Source organism: Protopterus annectens, chromosome 10.part0, assembly GCF_019279795.1.
Source record: "Protopterus annectens isolate FY-2018-M chromosome 10.part0, PAN1.0, whole genome shotgun sequence".
Lineage (NCBI taxonomy): Eukaryota > Metazoa > Chordata > Ceratodontiformes > Protopteridae > Protopterus > Protopterus annectens.
Genome location: NC_056744.1, coordinates 319,094,508 through 319,109,216, shown reverse-complemented (window position 1 = coordinate 319,109,216; position 14,709 = coordinate 319,094,508). Strand labels below are relative to the sequence as shown.

The window sequence follows — 14,709 nt, the reverse complement described above, 5'->3', positions numbered from 1 at the left end:
TGCCCTTTCACTATACTTTCCTGAAAGTCCCAATACATAGCGATAAAGATTTTCTCGAGGATGGCTAGCCTTGCGACCCAGGGGTCCGTTCAAACCTAGCCTCGCTTCCCAAATGAATTGCTAAGTGATGCTCTAGTGCTGTTTTATGGTATAGGTCGGAGTAAGCCCGTGTCCCTCAATCATCCCTGGCAAATACCCATGTACATTTGGCGACAGACAACATGATCGAATCCCCTACAGATCTATTTTACACCATCGAGTAGCTGGCACTGTCATGGCATGCAGACTGCATAGCAGTGCCAGCTACTCGATGGTGTTCACGTTCTTTCTTAAGGGTACTGCGCGCCAGAGTAGATGCTCGAAGCAGCTAGTCTGGACATTCGTCCCCTATAGGGCACCATGTAAAGTCTGTGCTGCCATGGGAGCTCTTACATCTAATAGAGCTACCACCAACTCAAGCAAATGGGGCCTCCGAGGAGTGCACCCCTCCGCCACACACACAACCACATTTAAGATGCATTGCAGCAGTTGTCCTTTTCTGCACGAGCACTTGACTGAAACCAAAGTGAAACGTTTCAGCCACGAACCTTTCAGTAGTATATCCACGTTTGCACAAGCAGTAAATGGACTCCATAATGAAATGTTTCCACAAAGACCCCACCCCATTCAGTAGTGGACCTACGCCTGCACTTACTTGACTGTCTCAAAAAATGTAACATTTACCCAATGACCTCTTCAGCTATTATTTTTTTCCCCCAACTACATCGGTATATTGTTTTCTGCGCAATCACTTAGACGCCAACATGAAGCATTTCACTCGAAGACCTCTTCAGTAGTATATTCGTCTCTGACCCGAAATTAAACTTTTCTCCGCCGACCCCTGCAGCAGTTTCGCACGTCTGCACAAACGCTTCCCTGACCGGAGTGTCAAACACTACCACTGCAGCTGTTTGTTCAAGTCTGCACGCGTAAGAGCACGTATGTACACATACGCCATGTAAAGAAAACTGTCCAAAGTTAAAAGCTACAAAAAAAAAAAAAAAAAACATTGAGGTAGTAATCGTCAGAAAAAGCTGCGCATATGATCAGTCACCTACAGACAGACCTATTTTACACCGTCGAGTAGCAATACAAAAAAAAGCGATACTGCAAAACACATGCACATAATGCTATTTAATTTGTGCTTCGGTAGTCAGGCTAATATAAATACTAAAAAGCATGCGGCACACACCTACAAGAAGCATAACCACAGATCTCCATGACAAACTGCGGCGGCCCTTAAAAGGGCCTTTGGGTCAGTTTCTTAATTCCAAACACTTTAGCCTCCAAAACCGTAGAGAGTCCTGCCCTGGCGTTTTAGAGCATACACCACATCCATAGCTGTAACAGTCTTCCTCTTAGCGTGTTCAGTATAGGTAACAGCATCGCGGATGACATTCTCCAAAACACCTTCAAAACACCACGGGTCTCCTCATAAATAAGCCCTGAAATACGCTTGACACCACCTCGACGAGCCAAGCGGCGAATAGCGGGCTTGGTAATACCTTGAATGTTATCGCGCAAAACCTTACGATGTCTTTTAGCACCACCTTTACCAAGGCCCTTTCCTCCTTTGCCACGACCAGACATGATTCTCCAAACTGAATGCGAACACAAGTGATAAATTCAAGCTTCTCCCTCCATTTATAAGAAAGAAGCATCATGACGTCAATAGTCACACCTATCGGACCTGAGTGCGACCCATTAACACAAAAGAAAACGACTCTCTAAGTGGGGAGTAAAAGTTGGAGGCTGCCCAAAGAATCGCAAAGTTCTATTGGTCGATTTGAAAAGTGTCACAAGTAATTCATCTAGGCATTTAGTTAATTCTGCTCTTCGAATTTTCCCTGTACAGTGGGAAAAAAATCGGTAAGCATTCAGCTGCGTTCACGAAGAAGCTGTTTTAATTACACAGTCCCTGATTCTCATAAACTGACACTTTTGATAAGTACTAGATATCTGCAACTTTTGAGCCCCTTAAAACAATCTTCAGGTATAATTTCGAGTAAAAATAGACTAACGTACTTTCCCTAGAGTAGTAAGCTGAGGGTGCATGTAATGTAAATCGCTGCTTAGCAAAGAAAATACCTCTCAAGCTGTGTATGACAAGAACTTGGAAGAAGGGCTGAAGTAAGGGGACAATCGGGGTAATTAAGTATTACTCAAATTAACTTTAAAACAATGGTAGAACATGACTTGCACTAACAACCCAAAAAGTACGAAACTATAATGCCTGGCATTATCAAGAGTTGAATAAACTGTTGGGAGGTGTCACTATTGCACAAGGTGGAGTGCTTCCCAATATCCAGTCAGTCCTGCTTCCTAAGAAAACGGAAAAACCCGCAAAATCAAAATAACGAAGAAGACTTCTCAAGACCCAAAGGCCCTTTTAAGGGCCGTAACATCCTGCCTACAAAAGGTTCCGATTTCGTCATCCAAAGATGATCTCGATGAAATGTATTCACTGCATTCTAGTTTTTTTCTGTCAGAGCACTTGATTTAATAGCCTTTTAAGATAATTTACACCACGTGGCAGATTGGCAGATGCCTAGGGTTCCCACCTGTCCCACTTTGCGAAGCACAGTCTCTCTTTGGGCAGTTGTGTCCTGCTAAAAGAGTGTAAAAATGGGAATTGTCCTGAGATTTTAGGACGAAATTAGGTCCTATATTTTATGCGATAGTTGCATAAAACAGTCCTTCTGTATCTGAAACACCTAAATGTTATAATAAACAGAATAAGCAACTAAAATGCTACAAGAATAACCTTTTATTTAGGCAAAAAAAGGCAAGTTCTGTCCTTTGTACTGGCCGTGAGTGTGTTTTGGCCTGCAAAATCTGATGTTTGTACCAAAAATGTCCCACTTCGGGTATTTGAAAAGGTGGCAACCCTACACATGCCCCTTTGACTATAGTTTTCCTCAAAGTGCGAGTACATAGCAGTAAAATTTTCCTAGAGGATTGCTAGCCTTACGACCCAAGAGTGCGTTCAAACCGAGCCTTGCTCCCCAAAATGAATTGCTAAGTGATGCTCTAGGGCTATTTTATGGTATAGGTCGGAGTAAGCCCGTGTCCTCAATCATCCCTGGCAAATACCCATGCACATTTGGCGACATTAGACAACATGATCAAATCACCGACAGACCTATTTTACACCATCGAGCAGCTAGCACTGCCATGGCATGCAGACAGCATGCCATGGCGGTGCTAGCTACTCGATGGTGTTCATGTTCTTCCTTAACGGTACTGCGCACCACAGTAGATGCTCAAAGCAGTTGATCAATACATTCGTCCCCTATAGGGCATCGTGTAAAGTCTGAACTGCCATGAAAGCTTTTACATCTAACTGAGTTACCACCAACTCAAGCAAATGGGGCCTCCGGGGAGTGCGCACCCCCCACACACAGCCACATTTAAGAGGCATTGCAGTGTCAGTAACTGGTCTCCCTGGTGTGGAAATAGAACTCACAGCCTTCTGACCCAGAGAGCCTTTGGGTTATCAGAAACAACGCATCGCTTTATCTGCACTACTATATTTAGTTTCAACAAACATGCCTCTTGTCCAAACAATATTGCAACACCTTTTAACATGTGCAAGGGAAAACGTGTGTATATACTCGGTTATGTGGTGAATTTAAAAAGGCATTTCCAATCACTTCATAACTGTTGCTAGCACGAATATGTATTTATTTTTTAACTGGTTCCTCCCAAAGAGCTTCACAAGGCCGCCAAAAGTGACACTCCGCAGGAAAGGACACACACACACACACAGATTTTACACCGCATTATATGTTTGTTCCACTGTTACCATTTGCCTTTTGAAAGCTCTTTTGGAGCAGCTCGTGAAAAGACAACACGGAGACATCGGCCTCACGGTGGACTTTCTGCACCTTTTAAAACTGACCGATAGCACTGTGTTTGAAGAAAAATCAACCGTAGCGCAATGAAATTAGAACTTGCACTAGTCTATTATGTCTGTATTGTTTTATCGGTAAATTGAACAAACCATTTAACACAGCGCAGCTAGATACGGACCAATAGCTTAGGCGACTGTGCTAATGGTCTGATTTCCTAGCTTTAATGTGCTATTGGTCAGTGAGCTGAGCAGTAGGAAACAATACCAGAAATGTTGGCCAATGGCACATGGAACTGAGCTACTGGTACTTTTTTTTCTACTAGAAACATGGACGGATGGCACCAGGAGCTGCACTTCTGGTCAATTTTTCTAGCGGCACCTCACTATCGGTCCTGTCTGTGCATTCAGGTAGCCATCGGAATCCGAAGTGCATGTCATCATTTATTTATTTCAATACTCTGTGACTTGCCAGAAAAGCACATTTTTCAGAAACACACCGAAAATTATGAGGCAAAAATCTGAACAGTCTAGTAGTACTCATACATTCCCTTATTTTTTTACATCTCTCGCTCATGTTTTTTTTTTTTCTTTTGGGGACATTATTTCTTCACCCTCACCGTCGACTGGTATTGCAGAACGATGATTGGTCGAAGGCACGAAGCCATGCACACGGTTGGCTGAGTCACTGAATATTCTCATTGGCTTCCTATTGCGCGCTCTGCTATTCCATTGGTTTGTTTGTCTGCCTTTGTCATTGGTTAGCAGTAGAGGGCCTTCTGTGGTGTGATTGGCGGTATTATAAACTGCAGTATTACAGATACTGTTGCAGCCAGGCTTCCGATAACCCATTTTTATAAATTTCCAAAAAAGGAAATACGACAGGATTTCTTTTTGGGGGAAAAAAAAACATGCAGAATGAAAAGGAGAGGAGCTACAGTTCACTTAATCATTGTACAATAGTTAGAGTTAGACACTTCTGCTTGGGAATAAATAATATAACGTGGAACACATTCTAATGGCTTACTACCAGCTTCAACTTGGAAGGTCATGGGATGGTTTACATACGCTCCTTTTACTTATAAAAAAAGATCTTTTAATGAATTGTATTGATATTTACCCTGCATATCAGTTAAAAATGTCCTAATACTAAATGTGTGACATAACCTTTCAATGCGGAACTTTCGGGAACACGAACTTTTTAAGACCGCAAATGAGGTACATTCCTCATGTGAGGTACGCTTGAGAAGTACGCCCTCAAGCAACCGCAAAGCATTCTACAACAAACACGGGAATGTTTTAGGTTTACATGAGGAAAGCCAAATAAAAAAAAAATGCCTTCGTCTCTTTCTGGATCATATTCCCATTCGATTTTAGATCCCTGACTAGCTCCAAAAAAATGTTTTCCTCCTCAGCAGCCCCCTTTGGTAACGTACCTATGCCTGCACCAGCACTTAACTGTCTCAAAAATGGAACATTTACCGAATGACCTCTCCATATATTAATTTTTGCACATGCATTTGACTGACTCCAAAATTATTTTTTCCCAACTACATCGGTATATTGTTTCCTGCACAATCACTCAGATGCCAAAATGAAGCATTTCCCTCGAAGGCCTCTTCAGTTGTATATTCGTCTCTGACCCCAAATGAAACCTTTCTCCGCCGACCCCCTGCAGTCGTTTCACACGTCTGCACAAACGCTTCCCTGACCCGAGAATCCAACACTACCACTTCAGCAGTTTGTTCGAGTCTGTACATCCAAGGGCTGGTATATACACATACTCCATGTAAAGAAAACTGTCCAAAGGTAAAAGCTACAAAAAAAAAAAAAAAAAAAGACATCGCGGTAGTACTCTTCAGAAAAAGCTGGACACGCTTCATATGTTATAAACGAGCGCCATTTTGAGGAAAAAGACTGTTGCAAGATTTTTAAATACTGCTCTTTTAAAGCCGGAGAACTGGTAGAGTAGCACGGTCTGTGTTAACCTGCATTTTCTGACGGATTTGACATCGGAATCCTAAGTGCATTTTTAAGAAACACACCAGAAATTATGTGGCAGAAATCTGCACAGTCTAGTATTACTCATACATTCCCTTGTTTTTTTACATCTCCCGCTCAAGTTTTTGTTTTTCTTTTGGAGACATTATTTCTTCAGCCTCTCCGTCGACTGGTATTGCAGAATGATGATTGGTCGGAGGCACGAAACCGTGCAAACGGTTGGCCTAGTCACTGAATATTCTCATTGGCTTCCTGTTATGCGCTGTGCTTTTCCATTGGTTTATTCGTCTGCCTTTGTCGTTGGTTAACAGTAGAGGGCCTTCTGTGGCGTGATTGGCGGCATTATAAACGGCAGTATTACTGATACTGTTACGGCAAGGCTTCCGATAACCGATTTTATAATTTTCCAAAAAAGCAGAGGTAATACGACAGGATTTGTTTTTTTGGGGGGAAAAAAGTACTTACGTATTATCGCAACCACGGTTCAAACAGGAGAAATGGTTCTTTTCTATTGGTTGATTTGAAGTGTGTCCCAAGTTATTCATATTGGCATTCAGTTAACTCAGCCGTTAGAATTCTCCTCTTTCGGCGGGAAACAGAATCGGTAAACAATCAGTTGTGTTCATGAAGAAGCTGTTTTAATTGTATTGTCCCCGGTTCTCGTAAAATGACCCTTTTGACAAATACGAGATATCTGCAACTTTTGAGCCCCATACAAAAATCTTCAGGTATAATTGCCTGCAAAATAGGCTAATGTACTTTCTCTACTGCTCTCTCTCTAGAGTACTAAGTTGGGGGCGCGGGTATCGTAAATCACTGCTTAGCAAAGAAAATACCTCTCAAGCTGTGTATAACAATAACTTGGAAGCAAGGCAAAACAAGGGGACACATTGTCCAAATCAGGGTAATTGAATATTATTCCAATTAACTTAAAAATGGTAGATCAAGACTTGCACTAACAATGCAAAAGTATGAAATAATGACTGGCAATATCAACTCATCGTGATCCTGAGTAACTTACCGGATACGGGAAGAAAGTTGTAGAGGCAGCGTAAATATACATATAAGAGGCAGCATGAGGGAAAGTGGAGAGCTATGCTTGAGGATTGCTTTTGTCCTTGTTGACCATGGTAGTTCGATGGGCCAAGTGCTGGCGGAAGATGGACGATGCATCTTTAGTGGTTATTCAGTACTGAATTCTTGAGATGGCCAGTTGCATGGGACACGGTGGTAAACATTAAACAGGTTCCACAGGTGTACCACGTTTGATCACCAATCCCCTACACCCGTGGCTCAATAAAACATTTATTCCATTACAGAAGAAATACAGCGTTTACACACTGATGCTGATGGGTGGGGGCTTACGTTCTAGTACAAAATGTGCGAAGCAGCAATTGAGAAACGGTGTTTTATGTGTTTGGAATTCAGTTCCGTAGATTGATTTTAGAGTTGAGAAATTTGATACTGTAAACCTGGTCTTAATGAGCAATTTCGTACTTTCTAGACTACAAGCAAACATAAAAAGACAGTTAGTATAGTACAGCTCTTATGCAGAAAAGGTGCTGGCCCTTAAAAGGGCCTTTGGGTGTCAGGAAGGAAGACTCTTACTTGGCACTTGTATACTTGGTGACGGCTTTGGTGCCCTCGGACACGGCATGTTTAGCCAGCTCACCAGGCAACAAAAGCCGCACCGCTGTCTGAATCTCCCGAGAACTGATCGTCGAGCGCTTGTTGTAGTGAGCTAGACGAGAAGCTTCTCCTGCAATCCGCTCAAAAATATCATTCACAAAAGAATTCATGATGTTCATGGCTTTAGAAGATATCCCAGTATCAGGATGAACCTGCTTCAAAACCTTGTACACGTAAATAGAATAGCTTTCTTTGCGACTCCTACGGCGCTTCTTTCCATCTTTCTTGGCTGGCTTCTTCACAACCTTCTTTGAACCCTTTTTAGGGGCAGCGGGTTTTGCTGGTTCGGGCATCTTCGATAAAAGTCGTTTTAAAAAAACTTTGCAAGTTAATAACAGAGCTGGAATATATGCATTCTGCTAAACTCCACCCTTTGGGTTTTACCCATTGCGATCATGTGCAAAATAGCAGTTAAGTAGGCAAAGTTCATTGGCCAGTTTTACTCAGCCAAGCACAAACCAGTGAACGGTACTGCTTTTTTTGTATAGCATCTTGTCTGCTAAACAAACTCTCATTGAAAGCATTTCTCAGCAAAACAGCCCCTTACTTGTAACCCTGCGATTACTAATTCTTAGCCCATCGGTTTAAAAAGAAAAACAATGACATCACATCTCTAAGCTAAACAAGCCTGTCCCCGTACCATCAGCATTACCAAGTTCCCCTTTTATACTCCCAAATCAAGTAACCTAAATCCTCATATTTTCGGTCTTGCTTCACTGTCTCGGTTGAATGTTTAGAGAAAATGTGCGTATTCCTCGCCTGTGATCTCTGTATCGAACTGTAAAATGATGCTGAATGTTCTTTTGAGATCTGCTGTTTTAGCCTATGTAAATACAGTACAGCTCGCATGCCATAGTCATCGCATGTTAAACTACACACACCTTAGTGTTCTGTAGTACATACACCTTAGTGTTCTGTAGTATGTTTTTATTTTTAGCTCATGTTATTCGCCTGCACAGATATGCAATTCGTAAAGAGCTTTTCCTGCCGGGTGTCCTCTGAAAAGAGTCTTTACACAGTCTGAGTTTCGCGATCATCCAAGGCTACTAGATAAGCGATTTGTTTTCTGTTTGTTTCTACTGGAATTATCAACCTGCCCTTTCTGCCTAGATAAATATATGAAGTACCCGTGTAAGGCATGACGCCACAGAATATAGTGGGACACTACTACCTGCGTGAACATACTAACTCATCATTTTAGCGATCTGTATAACTTTCAGTAGAAATGTTGCTAAAACAGAGACAGATTCGTTTTAAGATTTGTATCGGATCTTTCCTCCCCGATTCAGACGAACTTCATTTCTACCCCTTTTTCCGGTAATAGTAATTCAGAGAACTCCTTGGCGCCATTATTTGAAGCGGCCAATCAGAAACCTATAAGTCTTAAAGCACCAGAATCGTGACTATCAAGGTAATATTCGGTTGAACACACCCACGGAACAATTCAGAATTAATATGCAAATTTTAGAATCCACAACGTATCCAATGGGCTACAACTAAGTTGATAATTTTATCAACTAACCAATGAGAACACAGAGGTGGTGCCAAGGCAGAAGGGTATAAAAATAGCTACGCTGGGCCTGTGGAGTATAATATTTGGAGGTGTTATTCAACGCGATGTCTGGACGTGGTGGAAAGACTGGCGGCAAAGCCCGTGCAAAGGCTAAGACTCGTTCGTCACGAGCTGGACTGCAGTTCCCGGTGGGTCGTGTCCATAGACTGCTCAGAAAGGGCAATTACGCTGAACGGGTCGGGGCTGGAGCACCTGTCTATTTGGCGGCCGTACTTGAATATCTAACTGCAGAAATTCTAGAGTTGGCTGGTAATGCAGCTCGAGATAATAAGAAAAATCGCATTATTCCTAGGCATCTACAATTGGCTGTCCGAAATGATGAAGAGCTGAATAAATTGTTGGGAGGTGTCACTATTGCACAAGGTGGAGTGCTTCCCAATATCCAGTCAGTCCTGCTTCCTAAGAAAACGGAAAAACCCGCAAAATCAAAATAAGGAAGAAGACTTCTCAAGACCCAAAGGCCCTTTTAAGGGCCATAACACCCCGCCTACAAAAGGTTCCGATTTCGTCATCCTAAGGTGATCTTGATGAAATGTATTGGCTGCATTCTGGTTTGCTGTCCCAGCACTTGATTTACTAGCCTTTTTAATAAAATTTACACCGCATGGCAGATTGGCCAATGCCCCTTTCACTATACTTTCCCTGAAAGTCCCAATACATAGCGATAAAGATTTTCTCGAGGATGGCTAGCCTTGCGACCCACGGGGTCCGTTCAAACCTAGCCTCGCTTCCCAAATGAATTGCTAAGTGATGCTCTAGTGCTGTTTTATGGTATAGGTCGGAGTAAGCCCGTGTCCCTCAATCATCCCTGGCAAATACCCATGTACATTTGGCGACAGACAACATGATCGAATCCCCTACAGATCTATTTTACACCATCGAGTAGCTGGCACTGTCATGGCATGCAGACTGCATAGCAGTGCCAGCTACTTGATGGTGTTCACGTTCTTTCTTAAGGGTACTGCGCGCCAGAGTAGATGCTCGAAGCAGCTAGTCTGGACATTCGTCCCCTATAGGGCACCATGTAAAGTCTGTGCTGCCATGGAGCTCTTACATCTAATAGAGCTACCACCAACTCAAGCAAATGGGGCCTCCGAGGAGTGCACCCCTCCGCCACACACACAACCACATTTAAGATTATTCCAATTAACTTAAAAAATGGTAGATCAAGACTTGCACTAACAATGCAAAAGTATGAAATAATGACTGGCAATATCAACTCGTCGTGATCCTGAGTAACTTACCGGATACGGGAAGAAAGTTGTAGAGGCAGCGTAAATATACATATAAGAGGCAGCATGAGGGAAAGTCGAGAGCTATGCTTGAGGATTGCTTTTGTCCTTGTTGACCATGGTAGTTCGATGGGCCAAGTGCTGGCGGAAGATGGACGATGCATCTTTAGTGGTTATTCAGTACTGAATTCTTGAGATGGCCAGTTGCATGGGACACGGTGGTAAACATTAAACAGGTTCCACAGGTGTACCACGTTTGATCACCAATCCCCTACACCCGTGGCTCAATAAAACATTTATTCCATTACAGAAGAAATACAGCGTTTACACACTGATGCTGATGGGTGGGGGCTTACGTTCTAGTACAAAATGTGCGAAGCAGCAATTGAGAAACGGTGTTTTATGTGTTTGGAATTCAGTTCCGTAGATTGATTTTAGAGTTGAGAAATTTGATACTGTAAACCTGGTCTTAATGAGCAATTTCGTACTTTCTAGACTACAAGCAAACATAAAAAGACAGTTAGTATAGTACAGCTCTTATGCAGAAAAGGTGCTGGCCCTTAAAAGGGCCTTTGGGTGTCAGGAAGGAAGACTCTTACTTGGCACTTGTATACTTGGTGACGGCTTTGGTGCCCTCGGACACGGCATGTTTAGCCAGCTCACCAGGCAACAAAAGCCGCACCGCTGTCTGAATCTCCCGAGAACTGATCGTCGAGCGCTTGTTGTAGTGAGCTAGACGAGAAGCTTCTCCTGCAATCCGCTCAAAAATATCATTCACAAAAGAATTCATGATGTTCATGGCTTTAGAAGATATCCCAGTATCAGGATGAACCTGCTTCAAAACCTTGTACACGTAAATAGAATAGCTTTCTTTGCGACTCCTACGGCGCTTATTTTCCATCTTTCTTGGCTGGCTTCTTCACAACCTTCTTTGAACCCTTTTTAGGGGCAGCGGGTTTTGCTGGTTCCGGAATTTTCGATAAAAGTCGTTTTAAAAAAACTTTGCAAGTTAATAACAGAGCTGGAATATATGCAGGCCAGTTTTACTCAGCCAAGCACAAACCAGTGAACGGTACTGCTTTTTTTGTATAGCATCTTGTCTGCTAAACAAACTCTCATTGAAAGCATTTCTCAGCAAAACAGCCCCTTACTTGTAACCCTGCGATTACTAATTCTTAGCCCATCGGTTTAAAAAGAAAAACAATGACATCACATCTCTAAGCTAAACAAGCCTGTCCCCGTACCATCAGCATTACCAAGTTCCCCTTTTATACTCCCAAATCAAGTAACCTAAATCCTCATATTTTCGGTCTTGCTTCACTGTCTCGGTTGAATGTTTAGAGAAAATGTGCGTATTCCTCGCCTGTGATCTCTGTATCGAACTGTAAAATGATGCTGAATGTTCTTTTGAGATCTGCTGTTTTAGCCTATGTAAATACAGTACAGCTCGCATGCCATAGTCATCGCATGTTAAACTACACACACCTTAGTGTTCTGTAGTACATACACCTTAGTGTTCTGTAGTATGTTTTTATTTTTAGCTCATGTTATTCGCCTGCACAGATATGCAATTAAAGAGCTTTTCCTGCCGGGTGTCCTCTGAAAAGAGTCTTTACACAGTCTGAGTTTCGCGATCATCCAAGGCTACTGGATAAGCGATTTGTTTTCTGTTTGTTTCTACTGGAATTATCAACCTGCCCTTTCTGCCTAGATAAATATATGAAGTACCCGTGTAAGGCATGACGCCACAGAATATAGTGGGACACTACTACCTGCGTGAACATACTAACTCATCATTTTAGCGATCTGTATAACTTTCAGTAGAAATGTTGCTAAAACAGAGACAGATTCGTTTTAAGATTTGTATCGGATCTTTCCTCCCCGATTCAGACGAACTTCATTTCTACCCCTTTTTCCGGTAATAGTAATTTAGAGAACTCCTTGGCGCCATTATTTGAAGCGGCCAATCAGAAACCTATAAGTCTTAAAGCACCAGAATCATGACTATCAAGGTAATATTCAGTTGAACACTCCCACAGTCAACACGTTAACAGTTCAGAATTAATATGCAAATTTTAGAATCCACAATGTAGCCAATGGGCTAAAACTAAGTTGATAATTTTATCGACTCACCAATGAGAGCACAGAGGCGGTGCCAAGGCAGAAGGGTATAAAAAGAGCGATCGCTATGGTATGTGTGTGTGTGTGTGTGTGGGGGGGGGTGCACTCCTCGGAGGCCCCGTTTGCTTGAGTCGGAGGTAGCTCACTTACATGTAAGAGCTCCCATGGCAGCACAGACTTTACATGATGCCCTATAGGGGACGAATGTACAGAACAACTGCTTTGAGCATCTACTGTGGTGCGCAGTACCCTTAAGATAGAACATGAACACCATCGAGTAGCTCGCACTGCCATGGCATGCAGTCTGCATGCCATGGCAGTGCTAGCTACTCGATGGTGTAAAAATAGGTCTGTAGGTGGTCTGTCGCAAATGTACATGGGTACTTGCCTGGGATGATTGAGGACACGGGCTTACTCCGACCTGTACCATAAAACAGCCCTAGAGCATCACTAAGCATTTCATTTTGGAGGCAAGGCTAGGTTTGAACGGACCCCGTGGGTCGTAAGGCTAGCAGTCCTCTAGAAAATCTTTATTGCTATGTATTGGCACTTTAAGGGAAAGTAAAGTCAAAGGGGCATGTGCCAATCTGCCAAGTGGTGTAATTTTTGTAAAAAGGCTATTAAATCAAGTGCTCGGACCGAAAACTAGAATGCAGTGAAGACATTTCATCAAGATTATCGTAGGATGACGAAATCGGAACCTTTTGTAGGCAGGGTGATATGGCCCTTAAAAGGGCCTTTGGGTCTTGAGAAGTCTTCTTCCTTACTTTGATTTTGCGGGTTTTTCCGTTTTCTTAGGAAGCAGGACTGACTGGATATTGGGAAGCACTCCACCTTGTGCAATAGTGACACCTCCCAACAATTTATTCAGCTCTTCATCATTTCGGACAGCCAATTGCAGATGCCTAGGAATAATGCGATTTTTCTTATTATCTCGAGCTGCATTACCAGCCAATTCAAGAATTTCTGCAGTTAGATATTCAAGCACCGCTGCCAAATAGACAGGCGCTCCAGCCCCGACCCGTTCGGCGTAATTGCCCTTTCTGAGCAGTCTATGGACACGACCCACCGGGAACTGCAGTCCAGCTCGGGATGAACGAGTCTTAGCCTTTGCACGGGCCTTACCGCCAGTCTTTCCACCACGTCCAGACATCGCGCTAAATTACTCCTCCAAATATTATACTCCACACGCCCAGCATAGCTCTTTTTATATCCTTCTGCCTTGGCACCGACTCTGTGCTCTCATTGGTGAGTCGATAAAATTATCAACTTAGTTTTAGCCCATTGGCTACATTGTGGATTCTAAAATTTGCATATTAATTCTGAACTGTTAACGTGTTGACTGTGGGAGTGTTCAACTGAATATTACCTTGAGAGTCACGATTCTGGTGCTTTAAGACTTATAGGTTTCTGATTGGCCGCTTCAAATAATGGCGCCAAGGAATTCTCTAAATTACTATTTCCTGAAAAAGGGGTAGAAATAAAGTTTTTCTGACTCGGGGAGGAAAGATCCCATACAAATCTTAAAACGAATCTGTCTCTGTTTTAGCAACATTTCTACTGAAAGTTATATAGATCACTAAAATGATGACTTAGTATGTTCACGCAGGTAATAGTGCCCCACTATATTCCCTGGCATCATGCCTTACACGGGTACTTCATATATTTATCTAGGCAGAAACGTATAATTCCAGTAGAAACAAACAGAAAATAAATCGCTTATGTATTAGCCTTTGATGACCGCGAAATTCAGACTGGGCAAAAGACTCTTTTCAGTGGACACCCGGCAGGAAAAGCTCTTTATGAATTGCACATTTGTGCAGGCAAATAACATGAGCTAAAAATGAAAACATACTACATAACACTAAGGTGTATATAGCTTAACATGCGATCGCTATGGTATGCGAGCTGTACTGTATTTACACAGGCTAAAACAGCAGATATCAAAAGAACATTCAGCATTATTTTACAGTTCCGTAAACGGATCACAGACGAGGAATGTGCATATTTTCCCTAAACATTCACCCGAGACAGTGAAGCAAGACTGAAAATATGAGGATTTAGGTTACTTGATTTGGGAGTATAAACGGGGAACTTGGTAATGCTGATGGTTCGAGGACAGGCTTGTTTAACTGAGAGATATGATTGCATGTTTTTTTCGTTTTTAAACTGATAGGCTAAGAATTAGTAATCGGAGGGTTGCA

At 42.5% G+C, this 14,709-nt stretch overlaps 3 protein-coding genes and 1 pseudogene across 3 annotated transcripts; 1 reads left to right on the top strand and 3 right to left on the bottom strand.

Annotated features, from left to right (window-relative positions):
- Nucleotides 1-1,270: 1,270 nt before the first annotated feature.
- The window catches only part of LOC122813071, a 45,299-nt pseudogene continuing 31,860 nt past the window's right edge, over nt 1,271-14,709 (bottom strand).
- On the bottom strand, nt 7,451-7,915 carry LOC122813092 (histone H2B type 1-J). The gene has a single exon (XM_044085212.1). It carries the CDS (start codon nt 7,870-7,872, stop codon nt 7,495-7,497), a length of 378 nt encoding a protein of 125 aa, XP_043941147.1. The 5' UTR covers nt 7,873-7,915; the 3' UTR covers nt 7,451-7,494.
- LOC122813081 (histone H2A-like) lies at nt 9,135-9,631 on the top strand. Its single transcript, XM_044085202.1, has one exon. It carries the CDS (start codon nt 9,197-9,199, stop codon nt 9,584-9,586), a length of 390 nt encoding a protein of 129 aa, XP_043941137.1. The 5' UTR covers nt 9,135-9,196; the 3' UTR covers nt 9,587-9,631.
- On the bottom strand, nt 13,225-13,692 carry LOC122813078 (histone H2A-like). Its single transcript, XM_044085198.1, has one exon. It carries the CDS (start codon nt 13,656-13,658, stop codon nt 13,269-13,271), a length of 390 nt encoding a protein of 129 aa, XP_043941133.1. The 5' UTR covers nt 13,659-13,692; the 3' UTR covers nt 13,225-13,268.

What these genes read in the sequence shown, in the direction of transcription:
- LOC122813092 (XM_044085212.1), bottom strand. Translation starts at nt 7,872, where the DNA reads ATGCCCGAACCAGCAAAACCCGCTGCCCCTAAAAAGGGTTCAAAGAAG.
- LOC122813081 (XM_044085202.1), top strand. Translation starts at nt 9,197, where the DNA reads ATGTCTGGACGTGGTGGAAAGACTGGCGGCAAAGCCCGTGCAAAGGCT.
- LOC122813078 (XM_044085198.1), bottom strand. Translation starts at nt 13,658, where the DNA reads ATGTCTGGACGTGGTGGAAAGACTGGCGGTAAGGCCCGTGCAAAGGCT.